Raw genomic sequence first — 24,917 nt, forward strand, 5'->3', positions numbered from 1 at the left:
TAACTGGATACCTGGAATAGCCTTGGTTTAAAGGTTGGTTGGTTGACTCGGGAAGGGGGTTGGGGGGGGGGGGGGGTGGCGGGACCAAACAACGAGATCATCGGTCCCATCGGATTGCCGAAAAATGGGGAAGGAAGTGAGCCGTGCCCTTTCAAAGGAACCATCCCGGCATTCGCCTGAAGCGATTTAGGAAAATCATAGACAAATTAAATGAGGATGGCCGGATGCGGGTTGGAACCGTCGTGCTCCCGAATGCGAGTCCAGTGTGCCAACCACTGCGCCACCTCGCTCGGTTTGGTTTAAAAATTTCAGGAGATAAATATAAGGGCATTCCGTTTGAATGGAACACATGTGACAGCTCAGATGTTGTCTTTTCTTGTTATAAAAAAAGAAGGAAGAGCTATCGCTCTTTTTAGGCTTGATTGACTGGCAACGCAGACTACCGGATTTATCTACCTCTCTTCTTGCAAATATATGGGCATTACGTCACATAAATTAGCACTACGGCATTAACTCTTTATTGAATTGTCTCGATTTTCAAAAATGGTTCAAATGGCTCAGCATTATGGGACTTAACATCAGAGGCCATCAGTCCCTAGAACTGTTATAACGTAAGGTCATCACACGCATCCACGCCCGAGGTAGGATTCGAACCTGCGATCGTAGCGGTCGCGCGGTTCCAGACTGAAGCGCCGAGAACAGCTCGGTCACACCGGCCGGCTTATTTATTTATTTATCGTGTGGCAATATAGACACATAAGAAAGAAACAAACAAATCACTAATATAACAAACGTTAATAATTGCAAACAAACATCACTAATATAACAAAGTTTAAGGATTCCAAACAGACATCAAGTCTGTTAATATAATCTATCGACTCTGGAGTTGCGAGCAGGAATTCGTCTGGGCTCCCATTATAGGCTCTTCTGGAACACTCTTCAACAATGTGGCTGATGGTCTGATTTTCTGCGCAGTCACACTGAGGGGATAGTATTTTACCCCCTTTATACAGGGAGTAAGCACATCTGCCACGACGAGCTCTAATCCTATTTAGAGTGGACCACGTTTTGCGTGGTAGGTCAAAACCAGGTGGCTTTGTGTGATGCAAGGCATGTTATGATTTTGCCATGCGTTCCATTTTTCAGACCATGCGTTTGTGATACTGAAACCTTCTTGTACACAGTTCCTTGCTGTTCTTGTTGGCGGGTTCCTAGATCGAAGCCTATTAGTGTTTGCAGCCTCAATGTCTTGGTGGATTCGTAGGCTTCGATTTCCCATGATGTTTTTGTATTCATGTACAAGGGCGTCAGTACGTCGCAGGTGTGGCGGCGGGATGTGGCTTAATATTGGGAGCCACTGCGTTGGAGTGGGTTTAATTACTCCAGAAATCATCCTTAGAGTGTTATGCAACTGGACATCCTCCTTTTTTACACGTGGGCTGTTTAGCCAAATCGGAGCACAGTATTCGGCAGCCGAGAATACAATTGCTAAAGCAGAGGTGCGGAGAGTGCAGGCCGTTGCTCTCCAGGCAGTACCACAGAGCTTTTGAATAATGCTGTTTCTTGTCTTTAGTTTTTCGGCAGTCTTTGTTAGGTAATCTTTAAAAGATAGTGTTCTGTCCAGAGTCATGCCCAAGTACTTCGGAGTTTTATTGTGCCTGAGAATGGTGTTTTCAAATAGAACGTGGAGTTCCTTTCCAGCGAGTTTGTTGTTGAGATGGAAGCAACTAACCTCTGTTTTGGAACCATTTGGTTGAAGCCTCCACTTACGGAAATATTCACCCAATATCTTCAGGTCTTTCGTTAGGATGTCCTCAGATGCTTCAGTTCTGCTACATTTTGTAGCAAGGGCCCAATCGTCAGCATACCCGAACTTTCTCGATTGTGTTTCCGGCAGGTCTGCAATATAAAGGCTAAACAGCAGTGGTGCGAGCACTGATCCTTGTGGTAAGCCATTTTAATCAATCCCTAAAGCTGCTGTTTTTGGTATGATAACTATGTGGTTCTTACGTTTGAAAAGCAACTTCTCCTGCTTTGACGTATAACGATTTGCATTCCTAGGAGCAACAATTACCTGTTGTTGCTGCTAGTAATAAATAAGTCTGTAAAAACGGGGTAACTAAGTGCTGTGTTAGCGTTTCAGTCAGAGCTCAATATGTAAACAAACAGCGTTATACGTAGCACAAAGTACCCTTCCCAGGTTCGCCACGTGTCGGGACGTGCAAAGCTTCTAACAAAGAGAGAGACAAATAGGAATTAATAACACAACCATCTTATAACAAATCCTGAACCTTTCCCAGTGACCAAGCTAGGGGTGAATTCATTTTGGAACTATTAATTTTATTTTGAGCGTCATAATATTTCAACTGCCTATTGAATCGTTAGTAAAAAAAGAAAAGAAAAGAAAGAAGACCAGAATAAACAGATTTCGGAGGTGCTGAGGAAGTGAAATTGGATTTCAGTTTCGGTCATTCAGAAAAAGTTGATAACTTTTTCAAAATGGCGGTAACTGTTAAAAAGAACGAAGTTCCATAGCGCTTCATTTTCACTTTGTGGGAGCGCAAGTATACAGGGTAAGCCACTTTCCACGGCTGCAACTGAAGCAGAATCATAAACTCATATCTGCGAAATGTGAAGTCAGTTCGCTGCTCGGTGTAGCCTTGCGGTCTCAGGCGCCTTGCCACGGTTCGCGCGGCTCTCCCTGTCGGAGGTTAGAGTCCTCCCTCGGGCATGGGTGTGTGTGTTGCCTTAGCGTAAGTTAGTTTAAGTTAGATTAAGTAGCGTGTAAGCCTAGGGACCGATGACCACAGCAGTTTGGTCCCATATGAACTTACCACAAATTTGAAAAAAAAAAAAAAAAAAAAAGAACATGAGGTCAGTTTGCCGTATCACGACAGGTGGTCATTAGCCTCCGATGCTTCCCGTGAATTTCAGAGGCCCTATTTCTTTGGGATCTGAATCTCTCTGAAGTGCAGCGTCTCCGAGGCCGTAAAAGTCCGAAGCGTAGGCGTCTCCACCTTCATTCTCTCATTCGCTACGCTGCATCCACATTGTCCGACGCCCCCTTGCAGCTAGTCACAGTTTGGCTGCTCATTATTTTGAGCAGAACGTCACAGCGTCATTCTCACACACACACGTCACCGTTTCTACACGGCGGCCTAGTCTACATCGCCCCTCTGCTGAACACTGACAGTTCTGGGAATGAGGTAACAAATCACCACAAGCACCCGCTACATCCCATTGGTCATTATGACATGCGTTCAGCGACCTGCCTCGAGGGCGACGGAAACTATTTATACACTCTCTCTCGGGCTCAGTATTAGTGTCGGTTTGTTTTATACCTTGGTATGTTTTTTATAGACACTATATATACCTGGTTCATATCTCTGTCGATGTACCCGGTGTTGTTTGGTATTGTTTTACTTTCAGTGAAGGCTGCTCTTGGATCATGTTTGTAACTCTAGTCTCAAAATATATCACATTGTTAACCATCAACTAGTTTTTGATTCGAGTTGTAATCCCTGTTCACTCCCTTAAGTGTGCCAATTAATCAGAAACTCCAGTATGTAGGTAATGAGACGATGGGTTCCACGGTGGAGACTGGGCAAGATGTTAATTTAAATCCCAGCGGCATGTTATTGTTACGAGCCCTGTAGGCCAGGCTCTTTACAAGCTGTCGTCTACTGCTGGCCACTAGGAACGGGATGATACGAAGTCACCCAACTATTTATTTATCTACTTATTTTTCTTTTATTATACACGTCTAGTTCCGTAGTACCAAATTGAGGAGCAAATCTCCAAGGCCGTGGAACGTGTCAGAAAAGTAATAACAGATGAAATAAAATGTTTATGAACCAAAAAAAGACAAGCCAAAAGTTTATGTAAACGTATTCAACAATATAACACGGGAATCAGCTTAATTTTTCAAGGAACTCCTTGACAGAATAGAAGGAGTCACCCATGAGAAAACTCTTCAGTTTGGATTTGAAAGCGCGTGGTTTACTACTAAGATTTTTGAATTCTTGTGGTAGTTTATTGAAAATGGATCCAGCAGTATATTGCACAGCATTCTGCACAAGAGTCAAGGAAGTTGGATCCAAATGAAGACTGGATTTCGGCCTACTACTAAATGAGTGATGGCTACTAATTCTTGGGAATGATCTGATATTGTTAATAAGAAACAACAGTAAAGAATATACACTACTGGCCATTAAAATTGCTACACCAAGAAGAAATGCAGACGATAAACGGGTATTCATTGGACAAATATATATACTAGAACTGACATGGGATTACATTTTCACGCAGTTTGGGTGCATAGATCCTGAGAAATCAGTACCCAGAACAACCACCTCTGGCCATAATAACCGCCTTGATACGCCTGGTTATTTAGTCAAACAGAGCTTGGATAGCGTGTACAGGTACAGCTGCCCATGCAGCTTCAACACGATACCACAGTTCACCAAAAGTAGTGACTGGCGTATTGTGACGATCCAGTTGCTCGGCCACCATTGACCAGATGTTTTCAATTGGTGAGAGATCTGGAGAATGTGCTGGCCAGGGCAGCAGTCGAACATTTTCTGTATCCAGAAAAGCCCGTACAAGACCTGCAACACGCGGTCGTACATTATCCTGCTGAAATGTAGGGTTTCGCAGGGATCGAATGAAGGGTAGAGCCACGGGTCGTAACACACCTGAAATGTAACGTCCACTGTTCAAAGTGCCGTCAATGCGAACAAGAGGTGACCGAGACGTGTAACCAATGGCACCCCATACCATCACGCCGGGTGATACGCCAGTATGGCGATGACGAATACACGCTTCCAATGTGCGCTCATCGCGATGTCGCCAAACACGCATGCGACCATCATGATGCTGTAAAGAGAACCTGGATTCATCCGAAAAAATGACGTTTTGCCATTCGTGCACCCAGGTTCGTCGTTGAGTACACCATCGCAGGCGCTCCTGTCTGTGATGCAGCGTCAAGGGTAACCGCAGCCATGCTGCTGCAAACGTCGTCGAACTGTTCGTGCAGATAATTGTTGTCTTGCAAACGTCCCCATCTGTTGACTCAGGGATGGAGACGTGGCTGCACGATCCGTTACAGCCAAGAGGATAAGATGCCTGTCATCTTGACTGCTACTGATTCGAGGCAGTTGGGATCCAGCACGGCGTTCCGTATTACACTCCTGAACCCACCGATTCCATATTCTACTAACAGTGATTGGATCTCAACCAACGCGAGCAACAATGTCGCGATACGATCAACCGCAATCGCGATAGGCTACAATCCGACCTTTATCAAAGTCGGAGATGTGATGGTACGCCGGTCAACTGCTGTTTGTGTATGAGAAATCGGTTGGAAACTTTCCTCATGTCAGCACGTTGAAGGTGTCGCCACCGGCGCCAACCTTGTGTGAATGCTCTGAAAAGCTAATCATTTGCATATCACAGCATCTTCTTCTGTCGGTTAAATTTCGTGTCTGAAGCACATCATCTTCGTGGGGAAGCAGTTTTAGTGGCCAGTAGTGTATGTATTGAGAGGCCAATGTCAGAATGCCCAGACTAATGAACACAGCTCGAAAAGAGGTTCGCGAACTTGCGCCACCGATTGCTGGAAGTCCTCGTTTGTGGGCCAAAAATATCATTTGAGAATGGGAAGAGTTACATCAAAATATAATACCACACGTCATAAGCGATTGAAAACAAGCAAAGAAGACTACTTTTCGTGTTGAACATACTTCAGATACCATTCGAATAATAAAAACAGCTTGACGTTCGACACATGTACAGTGTTAGTGGACTGCAATATTATTGCTCCTGAGAGTGAGGACGATTCTGTTGGCTTATGGAGAGTTTTTATCGTGATATTTCACGAGGGCACACTGAACCTCTTGATAGTATATGCACGACTCTCCTGAAAGAATTCACAATGCGATGCATTTTCCTTAATCACCCTTGTACTTGCTTCTACATCTACATCTATATCCATACTCCGCAAGCCACCAGACGGTGTGTTGCGGAGGGTACCTTGAGTACCTTTATCGGTTCTCCCTTCTATTCCAGTCTCGTATTGTTCGTGGAACGAAGGATTGTCGGTATGCTTCTGTGTGGGCTCTAATCTCTCTGATTTTATCCTCATGGTCTCTTCGCGAGATATACGTAGGAGGGAGCAATATACTGCTTGACTCCTCGGTGAAGGTATGTTCTCGAAACTTCAACAACAGCCCGTACTGAGCTACTGAGCGTCTCTCTTGCAGAGTCCTCCACTGGAGTCTATCTATCATCTCTGTAACGCTTTCGCGATTACTAAATGATCCTGTAACGAAGTGCACTGCTCTCCGTTGGATCTTCTCTATCAACCCCACCTGGTACGGATCCCAGACCGGTCAGCAGTATTCAAGCAGTGGGCGAACAAGTGTACTGTAAGCTACTTCGTTTGTTTTCGGACTGCATTTCCTTAGGATTCTTCCAATTAATCTCAATCTGGCATCTGATTTACCGACGATTAATTTTATATGGTCATTCCATTTTAAATCACTCCCAATGCCTACTCCCAGATAATTTATGGAATTAACTGCTTCCAGTTGCTGACCTGCTATATTGTAGCTAAATGATAAGGGATCTTTCTTTCTACGTATTCGCAATAGATTACACTTGTCTACATTGAGATTCAATTTCCATTCCCTGCACCATGCGTCAATTCCTAGCAGATCCTCCTGCATCCTTTCGCGATTACTAAATGATCCTGTAACGAAGCGCGCTGCTCTCCGTTGGATCTGTAACGTCATCGCGTGTTTCCGATAATGGCCACGGGAGGCCAACTGCAATAATAACGTGGTCGTGTATGACGCTATGGTTATTCCACAGACATTCCTACTTTGTGAAAGTGGCAGTACTTTGTAGTAAGTGGGTGTGTCTGTGTGTGTGTGTGAGAGAGAGAGAGAGAGAGAGAGAGATGGACAGTCACCGTCGATGCTGCTCGCTTGTCAGTCTCCAGACCTGATGTGTTTTCGCAGTTCCCAAGGCGTACAAGCCGCCGGAGTTCGTGGAGCCTCTGCGGGCGCTGCTGTCGGCGGCGGGCACTGTGTCCCTCGAGTGCAAGGTGGTGGGCGTGCCGACGCCGGCGCTGCGCTGGCTCAAGGACGGCCAGGAGATCCGCGCCGGGGACGTGCTGGCGCTCACCGCAGACCCCGCGTCGCTCGGCACCTACACCTGCGAGGCCAGCAACTGCATGGGCCGCGCCACCTCCTCCTCGCGCGTCATCGTCGAAGGCGCCGCCGCCGACAGGTACCATGCCTGCTGGTCCACTTGTAATATTCCTCCTTTTGACCTGTGTGTCTTATTTACTATCCTGATATGTAAAACCAGATCTAATACTTGCGTGTATTTTGTATTCTCTGAATTGATTTACAAAACATACTGGCATGCAAAGCCAACTGTAATATTCTACTGTTAACAATAAGCAAAGTAACAAACAGAAATACACTTATCATAGACACGGGTTCACAGGTAGATGCCGTGTTTCTTGACTTCCGCAAGGCGTTCGATGCAATTACCCACAGTCGTTTAATGAACGAAGTAAGAGCATATGGACTATCAGACCAATTGTGTGATTGGATTGAGGGGTTCCTAGATAACAGAACGCAGCATGTCATTCTCAATGGAGAGAAGTCTTCCGAAGTAAGAGTGATTTCAGGTGTGCCGCAGGGGAGTGTCATAGGACCGTTGCTATTCACAATATACATAAATGACCTTGTGGATGACGTCGGAGGTTCACTGAGGCTTTTTGCAGATGATGCTGTGGGGTATCGAGAGATTGTAACAATGGAAAATTGTACTGAAATGCAGGAGGATCTGCAGCGAATAGACGCATGGTGCAGGGAGTGGCAATTGAGCCTCAATGTAGACAAGTGTAATGTGCTGCGAATACATAGAAAGTTCCCTTATCATTTAACTACAAAATAGCAGGTCAGCAACTTTAAGCAGTTAATTCCATAAATTATCTGGGAGTAGGCATTAGGAGTGATTTAAAATGGAATGATCACATAAAGTTGATCGTCGGTGAAGCGGATGCCAGACTGAGATTCATTAGAAGAATCCTAAGGAAATGCAATCCGAAAACAAAGGAAGTAGGATACAGTACGCTTGTTCGCCCACTGCTTGAATACTGCTCAGCAGTGTGGGATCCGTACCAGATAGGGTTGACAGAAGAGATAGAGAAGATCCAACGGAGAGCAGTGCACTTCGTTACAGGATCATTTAGTAATCGCGAAAGCGTTACAGAGATGATAGATAGACTCCAGTGGAGGACTCTGCAAGAGAGACGCTCAGTAGCTCAGTACGGGCTGTTGTTGAAGTTTCGAGAACATACCTTCACCGAGGAGTCAAGCAGTATATTGCTCCCTCCTACGTATATCTCGCGAAGAGACCATGAGGATAAAATCAGAGAGATTAGAGCCCACACAGAAGCATACCGACAATCCTTCGTTCCACGAACAATACGAGACTGGAATAGAAGGGAGAACCGATAGAGGTGCTCAAGGTACCCTCCGCAACACACCGTCAGGAGGCTTGCGGAGTATGGATGTAGATGTATCCGGACAGCAAAACCACAAAAACAAGTGTAATAACCGTGCGTATTAACCTAAGGAATAAGCATCAGACTTTAACTCGTTTCTTCAAATAAGTCATTAGTTCAGAGGTATGGCAAATAACAGTAGTTATACTACTATTCTGCGTCGATAACAATATATATATATGTGGTTGGTGGTCCACTACTATTCGCCAGTCTAGTTAGCCACACGTAGTGAAGCTGAGTAGGACAGCAGAAAAGATTGCAACTCCCTACTTACCTAACGACAGGCGAAATACCCTCAGACTTCAAGAAGAATATAATAATTCCAATCCCAAAGAAAGCAGGTGTTGACAGATGTTAGAATTACCGAACTATCAGTTTAATAAGTCACAGCTGCAAAATACTAACGTGAATTCTTTACAGACGAATGGATAAACTTGTAGAAGCCGACCTCGGGGAAGATAAGTTTGGATTCTGTAGAAATGTTGGAACACGTGAGGCAATACTGACCCTACGACTTATCTTAGAAGAAAGATTAAGGAAAGGCAAACCTACGTTTCTAGCATTTGTAGACTTAGAGAAAGCTTTTGACAATGTTGACTGGAATTCTCTCTTTCAAATTCTGAAGGTGGCAGGGGTAAAATACAGGGAGCGAAAGGCTATTTACAATTTGTACAGAAAGCAGGTGGCAGTTATAAGAGTTGAGGCGTATGAAAGGGAAGCGGCCGGCCGCGGTGGTGTAGCGGTTCTAGGCGCTCAGTCCGGAACCGCGCGACTGCTACGGTCGCAGGATCGAATCCTGCCTCGGGCATGGATGTGTGTGATGTCCTTAGGTTAGTTATGTTTAAGTAGTTCTAAGTTCTAGGGACTGATGACCACAGATGTTCAGTCCCATAGTGCTCAGAGCCATTTGAACCATTTGAAAGGGAAGCAATGGTTGGGAAGGGAGTGAGACAGGGTTGTAGCCTGTCCCCGATGTTGTTCAATCTGTATATTGAGCAAGCAGTGAAGGAAACAAAAGAAAAAGTCGGAGTAGGTATTAAAATCCATGGAGAAGAAATAAAAACTTTGAGGTTCCCCGATGACATTGTGGTTCTGTCGGAGACGGCGAAGCACTTGGAAGACCAGTTGAACGGAATGGACAGTGTCATGAAAGGAGGGTTTAAGATGAACATCAACAAAAGAAAAACGAGGATAATGGAATGTAGTCGAATTAAGTCGGGTGATGCTGAGGGAATTAGATTAGGAAATGAGACACTTAAAGTAGTAAAGGAGTTTTGCTATTTGGGGAGCAAAATAACTGATGATGGTCGAAGCAGAGAGAATATAAAATGTAGACTGGCAATGGCAAGGAAAGCGTTTCTGAAGAAGAAATATTTGTTAACATCGAGTATAGATTTAGGTGTCAGGAAGTCGTTTCTGAAAGTATTTCTGTGGAGTGTAGGCATGTATGGAAGTGAAAAGTGGACGATAAATAGTTTAGACAATAACAGAATAGAAGCTTTCGAAATGTGGTGCTACAGAAGAATGTTGAAGATTAGGTGGGTAGATCACATAACTAATGAGGAAGTATTGAATAGAATTGGGGAGAAGAGGAGCTTGTGGCACAACTTGACTAGAAGAAGGGATCGATTGGTAGGATATGTTCTGAGACATCGAGGGATCACCAATTTAGTATTGGAGGGCAGCGTGGAGGGTAAAAGTCGTAGAGGGAGACCAAGAGATGAATACACTAAGCAGGATAGAGTAGCATGGAAAGCTGCATCAAACCAGTCTCAGGACTGAAGACCACCACAACAACAACAACTTACCTAACAGACTTCACTTTAGATTTAGATAAAAGATGGTTCAGCAATACAAGAAAAGTTTAGCCGATCGAAAAAAAATTCAGCACTTAATTGCTTAATCAGACAGATTGATTTCATGAAAACAAAAGTAAATTTGGACAGAGGGGTTTCTACATCAACATATTTGGTACTCAACATTTCATTGATTCTCTATAAACTGTTTAACATTAATATTTATCACCATTAATCATCAACTTAGTATTTCCTTTCATTAATACGTAATGTGAAAGCAGCAAACAATTTATCTAATGTGGTCTCTGAATCTGGCACAACCTTACGTATTCATTTTAACACAGAAAATAATAGCAATGTTAATTATGAAATTCTCAGTTGTTCTTTCCATCAATTATTTCACTGATTAATCGCTGATTTGCCAACAATATATTAAAGATTTCACAGTCTTGGCTGAATACAGGTCACTCGGAATTTTCATTTACCAGGTTAGGATCCTGTTGGTTTATGAACGGGATAAATTACGAAGTGGACATCAATTGTTAATTTGGATGATGGTTATTATTCTTAAAGCACATTTCAACTTCCTGGCACAAACTATAATACATAGCTAAAATGTCGTACCCTGTAAGCTATGATCAGCGACGATGGCGTTGGTGGCAACAACTGCACTAATATCAGAACGGCCAAGAGCAGTTATCCATGTCGGACTTATTTCCTCTTCATAGCGATGATCCATCTTATAATCAATAGTCCTTTTTTCTCCCCATACCAGGCCGTGATAAACTGCAGTTTCCAACCGAGGCAAGATGCAACAATACGGAGCACTCCATACTATGCTGGGGCTGTACGTGCTGCCTCTAACAAGGGAACCTCCCCATCGCACTCCCCTCAGATTTAGTAATAAGTTGGCACAGGGGATAGACCTTGAAAAACTGAACACAGATCAATCGAGAAAACAGGAAGAAGTAGTGTGGAACTATGAAAAAAATAAGCAAAATATACAAACTGAGTAGTCCATGCGTAAGATAGGCAACATCAAGGATAATGTGAGCACAAGATTGGCGTGGTCCCGTGGTTAGCGTGAGCACCTGCGGAAGGAGAGGCCCTTGGTTCAAGTCTTCCCTCGAGTAAAAAGTTTAATTTTTTATTTTCAGACAATTATCAAAGATCAGGCAATGACACACAACTTCGCTCTCCAAAATTCCAGGAAATGTTCAGATTTGCTTGGAGATATGCAGGATTTGACGGTCTACACACGGAAAAATGTGAAAACGTTAAAAACATATGTTTTGACAGAGCACAGGGAAAACTGTGCTACTGTGAAACTGTTGCATTCATTTGTTGCAGTTTATCTGACAAACTCTTATGTTTTCATCACTTTTTTGGGAGTGATTATCACATCCACAAGAAAACCTAAATCGGGCAAGGTAGAAGAATCTTTTTACCCATTCGCCAAGTGTACAAGTTAGGTGGGTCGACAACATATTCCTGTCATGTGACGCACATGCCGTCGCCAGTGTCGTATAGAATATATCAGACGTGTTTTCCTGTGGAGGAATCGGTTGACCTATGACCTTGCGATCAAATGTTTTCGGTTCCCATTGGAGAGGCACGTCCTTTCGTCTACTAATCGCACGGTTTTGCGGTGCGGTCGCAAAAAACAGACACTAAACTTATTACAGTGAACAGAGACGTCAATGAAAGAACGGACAGACCATAACTCGCGAAAATAAAGAAAGTAAAGAGAGTAAACTTTTCACTCGAGGGAAGCCTTGAACCAAGGACCTCTCGTTCCGCAGTTGCTCACGCTAATCACGGGACCACGGCGCTCCTGAGCTCGCATTCTCCTTGATGTTGCATTATGTTGCGCATGGACTACTCAGTTTGTATATTTTGCTTATTTTTTTCATAGTTCCACACACCTTCTTCCTCTTTTCTCGATTGATCTGTGTTCAGTTTTTCAAGGCTATCCACTGTGCCAACTTATAACTAAATCTGAGGGGGTGCGATGGGGAGGTTCCCTTGTAAGATCACTGGCCACCGACTGACTTTGTTCGCGCTCGCCAAAGCGCATCAAACGTTTCCGCTCCCAACCTTTTCCTACGCTTACACAGCTTTCCGTTCCTGACGGAACTACTCCATCTTTTATACTACACATATCTCATACAGCCCTAAGTGAGTGCCAGTAACTATTAAATACATAATTACATTATAGCACCTTTTTACATTTAACAATTATAACAAATAGATATCTTTACAGTATTTAAAAGTATATTACACCCTTTTTCTTAATATGTACATTCACTTTAATCTTATCAAAGAGTTTCAGTATCGATTTCGCTTCAAACAAGATGTCTCTACGTCTGCTTCAACAGGTTCAATAAAATATTTACAAAAATTTAAAAAAAAAGATATGAACAGTAATGTCACACACTGCTTCACACTAGTCCTTCAAGCAAACCGCAAGTTAAGTTCCCTATTCCATACATTTGGCAGCCACTTTGGCCGAGCCCGATGCTGGATGTAGAACGTGATTTTCACTGTCCGACACAGGGCGGTGTCTAAACGGGACACATTCCCAGCCGAGCCGAACCCTTACATCTGCAGCTTACAGCTGCATTTACGCGAGCCACCTTATGTCTTGTGACGGAGGATAGTTCACGTACCATTGTAACATCCTCTCCGCTCACCCTCCCCCCCTTTCCCCGGCAATTTCTAGTGGCGAATGGTCCATTGTTCCGCGAGAAGAACGATTTAAAACAATTCTTATTTATTCTTCAGTCTCAGTTGTATACATGTCGCGTTTCGATCTCTCTGGATCATCTTCAGAGCCATCTAGTTGCGTCAGCAACCCGTCATGTCTGTGTCAGAATCTCATGTCGCAGTACTCTGGTGTTTTGACGCTGACACAACGGTCTGATGTACTTGTTACACAGTTGTTGCAGCTTTGCCAGTACATCCAAAAACAAATCACGTGGAAGACAGTCAAACCAACTGTCAGCGGCATGTTTGACTTCTCCAGCGTCGTAAAAATGACGACCATTCGTGTGTTTCTTCCCGTTAGGAAAAATTTGGTGGTCTGAAGGGGTCAAGTCAGTTTAATTGAGGGAAAGGTTGACCAATTGGAAACGAATAACCTTCAGTTTCGCTGTCTACTAACCGTTCGCTCTAAGAAAACTCTCGCCGCGGTGGATGGTGTCAGTACTTGTTTCCATAGATATCGGATGGTTTAGGTGGGTACTCACATCTCCCTTAAAGCAGTCAGTTTAGTCAGCTTTAGCTAGCACACGACACCGTATACAGTGCATAACGAAAGTATATTGTTAGGTTCAAATATTGTGAAGTGGATATCCTCTGCACATGATCATAACAATAACAATCAAAACTCCGTTCAAAAGGCCTTGAAGGCACAACGGTACCGACCGACCGCCGTGCCATCTTCAGGCCGTAGCCGTCACTGGCTACGGGTGTGGAGGTGCAAGCGGTCATGACGCCGCTCTCCCAGCCGGTGCTGCTTTTCGTAACCAAAGCCGCTGCTTCTGAATGAAGTAGCTCCTCAACTGGCCTAGTGCACCTCGTTTACGAACACCGCTCCCCTGCCTTACGGTTATATGGAAACAACGTGACCATAATAAACTCAGTGTAGCAGCACACATTGAAAGGCAAACGTTGATAGTGACCTGAAACAAATCGGTGTCGGCACGAAGTCACACATCGACTTCTGTCGGAACGGCCGCTCCCATCTGCCACCGCACCAAAAGTGGTCTGAGAGTGAACAGGTGCGATGGTATAGTGTCCTGCTATGTAAGGATGCCTTTGGTCTAATTTCCACAGCGCTTCGTCTTAATTACCTCCTTTAGTTGCTAGAGTTGACTGCAGTAATACTGTGTGGTTATAATACAGCCGTGAAGTAGGCAGTCAAGCAACAGAGTACCGTCTTTGTCCTAAAATACAGGTGCTATGACTTGTGCCTAACGTCTTCGGTCGCAGGGACCAGATAGACACCAATCCCTTCAGTGTTACCTACTCTTGGCGTTATAAATGTGCAGCCCTGTCTCATTATTAATCATTGATGTAGCAGAAAATTCATGCCTTGCCTCAAAACGGGAGAAAATAGCTCTAGATATCTCAACTTTCTCTATCCGCTATTCAAGTATTTTGCTACCTACTTCGCTGCGAGCTATCACATGGCTGGGACATTGTTAATAAAGAAACAGAAACACTGTCATAACTTGACCATTATCTCGGGTGTCTTTTTGGTGGATATTCGCACGTCCTCAACAGTTAACGTAACGACTGCATTGCTTTTGCTGGGTCTGTTGGTGCCTTAAGTAGTGCGTTGCAGTGTTTACCACCAACGGTGAAATGAGACACCAAGGTTTGACTGTGCTGTAGCAAGAACATTTCATCCCTAGTGTTCGTGATATCGCAGTACGAACACGCTTTCAATATTTTACTCGGGAAAACAAAAATTTGATGGAGTCCTTTAACTCCCCAGTCGCGAAACTTGTTTCTACATCTCAAAAAAATGATTCAAATGGCTCTGAGCGCTATGGGACTTAACTTCTGAGGTCATCAGTCACGTAGAACTTAGAACTACTTAAACCTAACTGACCTAACGACATCACACACATCCATGCCCGAGGCAGGATTCGAACCTGCGACCGTAGCGGTCACGCGGTTCCAGACTGTAGCGCCTAGAACCGCTCAGCCACCCCGGCCGGCTTGTACATCTCACATCTCGCGTTCTAAGTGTATTTGAAAATAATTTTAAGATTGGGAAAAATAGTCATTCTGCAGTTGGATATAAAGATATCAAGTTTTACGGTGGTAAAACATTAATTGTTGAATTGTAACTGTAAAAAAACCAAACCTAGCAACCTTTCAACTTCCCTCGTAAACGTCGGAACGTATAGATTCACGTCCCCTAATATCTGTGTAGGTGTTTCACACGTTGTAGGTACTAAGGATTGATAAGGTGTCATTTGTGTAATTTATAAATGCACGATGGCTGGTTTAGTATTTATTTCCTGGGTTTTGTACTTGTAGCAGGGATAACATCCATATTTGGGCTTGCAGGCAATGAGCGATTTGAGTATGTCGGATATTGTCATTTAGTTGAAAAATATAATGCTGTCCTCTTTACTATCAACCGTTGACGCCGGAGGGTTGCGAAATTTTGTTGGAAATCGGTATACGTGGCGAGGAATCTGTGGAAAATTTTAATTAGTGAAACAAAGTCGTGGTGTATCCTGAGTGTGTATGGTGCCGTTGTTACATAGACAACATAACAGTAGTGCTTAAAGGGGGTTCTGGTCTTGGGAGAGTTTTCAGGAGAATTTGTGTGTATTTTTTAAACCTTAAATTGACCTTAAATTATGTAACCCATCAGCGAGCTTCTTACTCCATTTGGCTGCACATGGATAATTTCCCGATTTGTAATCTGGGTCTGTAATGTTGATATCATCACAGCAGATTTTAAATCAGCTATCAGAGGATCATTGTGTACTACCAGTACAATCCTACAAAAGATAAACCCATTAAGGAACTGTAGAGCAGTAAGAACATCGACGAGGTCTTACACCTGCCATGTAGTAGCACGAGATGTAAAAGTGCTTTAGGACCTGTGTATGAATGTGAATTAAGGTGACTAAAGGATCCTATGTTGTAAGGTCCACACGTCGTGCTGTGGGGCGATCCGTATGGCTGGAAATGAAGCACGCAATTCGTGCGCCGCGATCGCATTGTATGTGTCAAGATGGCCGGTTTCAAGATGTAAGCAGAACACCTTACTCTTCCTGGCTGGCTAGAAACAAAATAAGAACTAACGTCGGCGTCGCAACAGGAGAAGCGACGAATGACAATCCCTATGTCACTTGGTCCAGTTTGACTGACTCCCGCGGTAAGCGGTAGCATTATGGGGGCGTATGGTGGGCCCTATTTATGACTTATGTGCACATTGGCAACGTAGTCAGCGTCCACGATTTCTCGACCTGTAACCTACCCGAGTTTACCTGCAGTGCAGCCACTCGTGCGTTGTCCCCCACCCTGTGAATTCTGTATCTCTGCAAAATCATAAGGTTAATGCTGGGAAATGTAGGATTGACACTACTAAATGAAGTAACAAAGGTGTGGTAAAAATCACACATATCCTTTACGTACGTTAACCTCTGTAAAACCTTATTGCGTTGTTTTTATAACCCGCACCACTTCTGTACTGTGAGACTCAGGATCCACTATGATGGCGGCCGTGTCATTATGCCCCTCTATGTGATGCTTACGCTGTTGGTGCCACCATCCGTTCGGTTCAAACTTCCTGCCATAATTAGGCTAATCCAAACTGCGCCCTCACTAGTATAATGTTGTCTACCACGCAAGCCTTCCTACACAATGCCAGGATCTTTCCCAAAGAAACGATACGAAAACATCCAGTTATGTCCCACTGCCGTCCCGCAGTTCAAATTAGTAGCGATCGTAACCACAAGCTATGACCGATCGTTGGTTGAGCACAAAAAAGGAACATGGCAGCAGGAGCAAGCGCAGCAACTGACTTACCATGCCCACCGGCATCTCCGTTGTTGTGCAGAACAAGCTTTGCCAAGTTAACTACGTTCGTCTATGCGTCTATCATCACACCGAATCAAAATTTTAATTCACTAGTATAAAATTGCAAAAAACTGCCATGCCGCACCGACACCCAGTTCGGCTCACCCTGGAAGCCTTCGGCACTGCCACCCCCCGATCCGTGCCGGCTTCCCCTACTTTCGACACCAAGTTGAATTCTGATTCGCTAAACTCAAATTAACCTCGTTATAAATTTTGTTTCGTTGCCCGCATACCGACCGCGTTTGCTTCAACAGTAATCGATTACTCTTATTCACAGAAACTACGTATTCAAAGTCACACAAGGGTGGAACATGGGCATTCGTGCTCATCACGTTGCTACGTTTCAAACAGTCTTGTGCTGCCATCATCTGATGCCACGGAAGTTGTTATAAGTGTAATATGACTCTTCTATAACAAGTTTCGTAATATCAGATGACGACAACATAAGACTGTTGAAACCCCGTCTTGAAACAATAAAAGTCTCTATACTGCGGGTGCAGCGTATGAAGTGTGTGCTTCATTTCGATCTAAAAGATCTTCAAGAAATTGATAGCCAATGAATGAAATGGAAGATAAAAAGTTACGGATCTGAAGGGTCGATTGTAGAAACCTTTTAGGGGTTGTACAGCGTGTTTTGAGGAACAAATTGAGGAATAGTAACCTACATCCGGAGACATAACGCAGCGACGCTACAGAGCGACGAATAGCAGGATCTGGCGCCTGCCGCTAGGCAACCCCTCCGGCAGCTACCGCAAGCTGGCAGCCTAAGCTGTTGGAGAGCAGGGAACGTGGCTGACAGCTATCACACTGTACGGGGTGACGTTCGCTGCCGGAGTGGTGACCTAACGCCAAGTACTGACCGTCAAAGTTTGCCTGTATCGGTTTGTTACACCTTTTAAGGTAGATATACATTCAGAACAGAGACTGTGTCATGGTACAGTAAATAAAATTAATGGAATAAATTCTGGGTGGAAGTTGAATAATGATGTGCAAAATTAGGCTAATGTTGATAAAGTATTATGATCAGTAATTTTGCATTAATGGAGAGTAAAAGCTTCAGTAATTGTACACACATTATGGCACATTTTATAATCTAGACAAAGGATTTCACTGTTATTTATTTATCGTATGATGTGTACATTGATTTACATTTATATACAATATTTTCAGGACTAAAATGTACAATCACAAGTTCGTACAATTTTACAGCTCTATGTCTAGTTCTTCAATCCACTTGACTGCTTCATCCGATGTACGATGAATGTCCATTAAAGTTCCTCTGAAAGTACGATGAGGGCAGTCAGCAACAATGTGATGAATCGTCTGTGAGGGGGCACCACAGTCACAATTTGCAGAGCCAACCCATCCCCATTTGTGCAGTAGATAGCCACATCTGCCTTGTCCAGTTCGAATGCGGTTAATGATCCTCCACTGACGCCTTGGAAGATCAAATCCTTGCGTCTGCTTGGAAGGGTCCTCGACTAGATGTTTATTGGCTACTGAAGACTGATCCCACTGGAGTTTCCATGAACTGTTAATGTTGAAAGCAGATCCTTCAAGGTCGAGTGCTGTGCGCCATGGTGGTTTCCTCGATTTCAAGCGTTGGTGTGTTCCTTGTACAATATCTTGATGGATGGGGAGCTGGGGGTTCTGCTGAATGTTTTTCCACGTCTTTAGGAGAGCTTCTGATCTTCTTAGGGCTGGAGGTGGGATATTGCTTAGAACCGGCAGCCACAGCGTGTTTGTGCTCCGAATACATCCTGTGATTAATCGCATTGCCTGATTGAGTTGCACGTCTATCTTCTTAGTGTGAACACTGTTGATCCAGGTTGGGCAGCAATATTCAGCAACAGAATATGACAGAGCTAATGCTGTAGATCTCAGGACGTTAGTATTGGCTCCCCATGATGTACCAACAAGCTTCTGAAGAATATTATTTCTAGTTTTAACTTTAGCAGCCACATTTGATAAATGCTGCTTGAAAGACAGAGTTCTATCTAGTGTTAATCCCAGGTACTTTGGTGTACTACAGTATGGCAACACTTGGTCTCTGAATACAACTTCTGGTTTGTAATTTGACTGTCTGTTACGTAGGTGGAATGCAGATATAACTGTTTTCTGAGGATTTAGGTGGAGGCACCATTTCTTGAAATATTTGTCTAAGGCTTCCAGATCAGTGGATAGAATAGTTTCAGCATCAGCAAAGTTGGAGCACTGAGTCACCAGACAAATATCATCAGCATATATAAATTTCCTTGAAGATGTTTCTGGTAAGTCGTGTGTATACAAATTGAAAAGGAGGGGAGCCAGAACAGACCCTTGAGGTAAGCCGTCATTTAGTTTAAACATTCTGCTCCTATCATTATCTGAGTAGATCTGAAAGTACCTATTGCTTAGCATATTGTTGAGTAAGGCCGTAGTTTACGACATGGGATAACACTCACAAATTTTGAAAGGAGTCCTTCTCGCCAGACAGTGTCATAGGCAGCAGATAGATCCAAAAAGGCAGCCACACTTACTGATTTCTTCTCATACCCATTTTCAATGTGCGTAGTGAGAGATAGTACCTGATCGTTACAACTTCTCCCAGGTCTAAATCCTGCTTGCTCGATAGGAATATGATGGTTGATTGTTTCACAGATTCTGTTGTAGATCAGACGCTCAAGGAGTTTATAAGTGATACTTAAGAGTGCTATTGGACGATAGTTTTCCACTTTTGTGGGATCTTTATTTGGTTTCAGTATGGCTAATATTTTTGATTTCTTCATCAGATGTGGGATGTTTCCAGTTTGCAGGATGTTTGAAAGGAAGTTGGTCAACCATTTTACTGTAGCTGGTCCACAGTGAGCCAGGAATTCTGGGTATATTCCATCATATCCAGCTGCTTTTCCAAGTTTCATACTTTTGATTGCAGCTTTAGTTTCCTCTTCTTGAAATGGAGTAGAGAATTCGGAGGACTGTAGGGCTGCTCTTTTCTTGGTGTTCAACTGTAGTTTGATATCCCTTTTGGCTTGCTTGTCCTTTATATTCTTTGTAACTGACACAAGGTGTTTAGCATAGTCATTCAGATTGATGGTATTTTTTGATCTTTTTGTTGTAGGGTTTGAAGAGTCTAATTTCCTGATGATAGACCAGGCTTTTCTGCTAGAATGGGTGTAATCTAGGGACCCCACAGTTTCATGCCAGATCTTTCTTCGATTATCATCCAGGGACTGGAGGAGGCTTGTTGCATTGTCAGAGTTAGGATGGTCTTCATATTCTTTTAGTAACTCCTCACTCTCGGAACTCCAACCAGGGATATACTCTTTACGGTACCCTCTAGGAGTACATCGTCTGGCTGCACCTTTGATAACCCCAACAAATCTGCTGTAGTTGTTGTACGTTGGTTTGATCCATCTGATATTGGAATCTGTTTGCTTTGCAAATTCAGTCCAGTTGGCTTTCTTGAAGTTCCACCTCGGTTTAGGATGTGATCGTACAACAGGTATAGACATCCCCACCTCCAATATAACAGGTCTGTGTTGACTATGTGGGAATTCCTTGAGCGCAGTTCGTCGTACTTGATTTAGGGAATTATGAGACTGAGTTGTGAAGCACAGATCTGGGGTATAGCCTTGGGACCAGCGATCTGAGTGGAAGGTAGGCAGATCTTTAGCATCGTAAATTAAATTTCACTGTATGACAAATACAGTGAATCATTCACATCTCCGTTAATTGAAAAAAAAATACAATTTATTTTCCTGCAGTAAATTGAAATGTTAAGGCTTCTGGAATCAAAGAATAGTTCTATCAAAGCTATGGTGCCCTTAAGAGCGTTTACAACAGTGCGCCTTGCACCGAGTCGCCGTGCGTCTTTAGGCTGCTCCACACGGAAGTTGAGGCGCCCAGCGTAAACACAGGTGTGAACCACTCGCACCCACATTGAGGAAGAGGCATGCGTCCTGAACTCGCACCTCTACTTGCTCCTGTGCGGCAAGCACGGTGGCCGGGCGTAACGTGCATACGTGTAAACGCACCTTTAGTATCACAATTTGGTGCGTCTTCTAAAAATATCAGTGTCAATGGATCCCTCTCCAGTCAGCATTTTAACAGAATAACGCCAACACACAGACGAATCATCTTTGGAGTCACTGAAACCTGTTAGGGGCACCAAAGCTTATCAGGGAGCACTTTCAGTACAACACAGCGTTACGCACAACGTACATCTGTCTTCAAAACAGCTTCTTCAAACATGAATCTGCTGTCGAAACTGTGTTTCGAAAGGAAATGAGGTGTAGAGTGAAACGTACTGCAGCTTGTGACTTACTGTTGCAGCTTTCGCGCAGCTGGGCCGCCTCCTGTGTTCGTCAAAGAACTGCAGCCCGCCAAGTGTCGCATTGGGGATCCTCTGACGCTTTCCTGCCAAGGTAAGTGCGTTTTGGCGTAATTTTTAGGATGACCCAAAAACTGTGTGAACTTTTACGCGATTTGTCACCAACCTTATAGATTAATTCCGGAAGGCAGCTGACGTTACGCACACAATCAGGTGACAAAAGTCCTCGGATACCTCCTAATATCGTGTCGGATCTTCTTTTGCTCGGTGTACGAGGTTTGTCCGGAAAATACGTATAAAAGTTGAATAATAACTTTATTTTACAATTATTGAGGTATTACAATATGGTCTCCTTCAAAGTACTCGCCCTGAGACGCGATACACTTCTGCCAACGCCGTTTCCACTGTTGATAACAGTGCTGAAAGTTGCCGTGTCGTTTCCGCCTTGATGGCTTCCACATCTCCCAAGTGCAACCCCCGAAGCACCATTTTGCATTTCGGGAACATGAAGAAGTCACACGGGGCTAAATCGGGTGAATAAGGCGGGTGGTCTGTCACGGTGATTGAGCTTCGGGCCAATAACTCGCGCACAACGTGCGACGTGTGAGCAGGCGCATTGTCGTGATGAAGGATCCACCTGCCCCCTTTTGCCAACTCTGGTCGAACTCGGGCCACACGAACTCTGAGACGTGTCAGAACTTCAACGTAAAAATTTCCGTTCACTCTCTGGCCGGGAGGGACAAATTCCTTGTGAACAATGCCCCTAGAATCAAAGAAAACAATCAACATTGTCTTCACAATGGACCTTGATTTTCGCGACTTTTTTTGTTCTCGGTTCTCCTGCTAGTTTCCATTCCTTGCTTTGAGATTTGAGCTCCACATCGAATTCGTAAAACCAGGACTCGTCTCCAATGATGACTCGGTTGAGAAAGTCCCCTCGTTCCTCTGCTTCCAACCAATCCTCACAGCACTCAACCCTCTTTGCTTTCTGTTCTGGCGTCAAGAGCTTCGGTACGATTTTCGCACACAATTTCTTCATTTCAAGTTTTTGTGTCAGGATCACGTGAACGATTGTTTTGGGGATTGACAGCTCATCAGTAATCATTGTGACTGTAAATCTACGGTCTTTAAGAACACGAGCCCGATTTCGTTCAACATTTGCATCGGAACTCGATGTCGACGAGCGTCCCGGGCGAGGGTCATCGTTCACTTCTTCTCGGCCACCCCGGAACCTTTTTAACCACTTGTTCACGGTTGGTTCCTTCAGAGAATTGTCTCCGTAAACCTGTTTCAAACACTCGAAAATCTCACGGCCATTCTTGCCTAACTTTGCAAGAAACTTGACGTTGACGCGCTGTTGCTCAATCAGAGAGAGCTCCATGGCGACGGCAGGTGAGAAAGGCTAACTGTCAACAAGCTGCCGCACACTACCACCTTCACGCAGAGTGCTCTGGCTCGAACTGAGCGTTGATGGGATTGATTACAGCAGTAGTCGTTGGAAGTCCCGTACAGAAATATTGAATCATGCTGCCTCTATAGCTCTCCATAATTGCGGAAGTGTTACCGGTGTAGGATTTTGTGCACGAAATGACTTCTCAATTATGTCCCGTAATTTTTATATGAGATTCATGTCGGGCGATCTGAGTCGCCAAATCATTCACTCGGACTGGCAAGAATGTTCTTCAAACCAATCTCGAACACTTGCAGCCCAGTGACATGGTGCACTGTCATCCATAAACATCCCATTATTGTTTGGGAATATTAGGTGCGTGAACGGCTGGAAATGGGCTCCAGTCAGTGGTCGGTTCAGTTGGACTGGAGTACCCAGTCCATTCCACTTAAAACCAGCACACACCATTATTGAACCTGGCCGGCCGGAGTGGCCGTGCGGTTCTAGGCGCTACAGTCTGGAGCCGAGCGACCGCTACGGTCGCAGGTTCGAATCCTGCCTCGGGCATGGATGTGTGTGATGTCCTTAGGTTAGTTAGGTTTAATTAGTTCTAAGTTCTAGGCGAGTGATGACCACAGAAGTTAAGTCGCATAGTGCTCAGAGCCATTTTTATTTGAACCATCACCAGCTTGCACTGTGCCTCGTTGACAACTTGGGGTCATGGCCTCGTGGGGTCTCCGAGATACTCGGACACTACCATTGGCTCTTACCAAATGAAACCGGGACTCATCTGACCAGGTCACGGTTTTTCAGTCGTCTAGGACCCAACCGATATCGTCACGCGGCAGGAGAGGCGCTGCAGGCGATGTGCTGTTTGGCAAAGGCACTCGCATCGGTCGACCGCTGCCATAGCTCATTAACGCAAAACTTCTCCGTACTGTGCCATCGGATACGTTCGTTCTACGTTCCACATTGACTTCTGTGGCTATTTCACGCAGTGCTGCTGGTCTGTTAGTACTGACAAGTCTACGCAAACGCCGCTGTTCTCGGTCGTTAAGTGAAGGCCGTCGGCCACTGCGTTGTCCGTGGTGAGCAGTACTGCCTGAAATTCTGTATTCTCGGCACACTCGTGATACTGTGCGTCTCGGAATACTGAATTCCGTAACCATTTCCGAAATGGAATGTCACACGCTCTCGCTCCAACTACCATTGCGCGTTCAAAGTCTGTTACATCCTGTCGTGCGGCCATAATAATGTCGCTGACGTTGTCGAATGTCGAATCACCTGATTACAAATGACGTCACCGCCGATGCATTATCCTTTTATACCTTATGTACGCGATACTACTGCCCTCTGTAAATGTGCATCTCGCTGTCCCATGACTTTTGTCACCTCATTCTAATTGCTTTAGTTGTAGAAAAATGTTTTTCAGTGCAGAATTACGTAATAAATATTTACCAGAGGCACATTCATCGCTACGTGGGTGAGCTGCTAATAGTATAACCATTTGATTGAAAAATTATGTAGTGACCATGTAGTGGCCGTTTCTATGTCGATTCTTTTAGATGTACTTTGTATTTGATATGCCTGATAGATAGCATCATCTGATACCTAATTGTAACATCCTCATGAGTTCAAAGGATTACGAAACCTCTTAGGTCTGTCCTAACCAATATACTCCAGTTTAGAAGTGATACAAATCAACTTGTTTGAAGTCAGCTTTACTCACAGGCATTGTGGGATAGCTCTTTAATAAACAGTTGTACGAAATGATAAATTTTTAAGAAAATGCACTTATTTTCCGTCGGTCGATCTCTATAATGTCGAACTAACCGGTTTCAAGTAGTGTCTGCCATCTTCATAAAATTTCTCGAAGCTAGAGAGTAATCAGTCTTAACGGAACACCACCCGTTGAGTATATGACTAACGTTCCGTGAGGCGTACTAATGTCTTTCTTCACTTTGTCTCCTTGCTTCAAGAGCACTGTATATGTCTAGAGGGCAGACTCACACCCTTTTATTTTTCTGTTAACTGCCTATGACTTGATTAAACTGCAGGCAGCACTATAGTAGATGAAATAAAAAAATATCCTGAATTGAAACCGGGTATTATTCTAAAATTAAATGTTTATTGAACCCTTTCTTAATATCGACATAGTGACAACAGGTTAATTCACTTGCTCGATCAAGAACGCACCACGTCTGGCACACCACATTGGTGTTCAAAATT

General features: G+C 44.1%; 1 protein-coding gene across 1 annotated transcript in view; it reads left to right on the plus strand.

The window, feature by feature from the left end:
- LOC126260759 (uncharacterized) overlaps positions 1–24,917 on the plus strand; it is a 1,547,391-nt gene that overhangs the window by 147,658 nt on the left and 1,374,816 nt on the right. Inside the window, exons 4-5 of the mRNA XM_049958097.1 lie at positions 7,020–7,290; positions 21,301–21,392. Of these exons, the coding sequence (XP_049814054.1) occupies positions 7,020–7,290; positions 21,301–21,392 (363 nt within the window). The remainder of the gene's footprint in view (positions 1–7,019; positions 7,291–21,300; positions 21,393–24,917) is intronic.

Source organism: Schistocerca nitens, chromosome 5 (assembly GCF_023898315.1).
Source record: "Schistocerca nitens isolate TAMUIC-IGC-003100 chromosome 5, iqSchNite1.1, whole genome shotgun sequence".
Classification (NCBI taxonomy): domain Eukaryota; kingdom Metazoa; phylum Arthropoda; class Insecta; order Orthoptera; family Acrididae; genus Schistocerca; species Schistocerca nitens.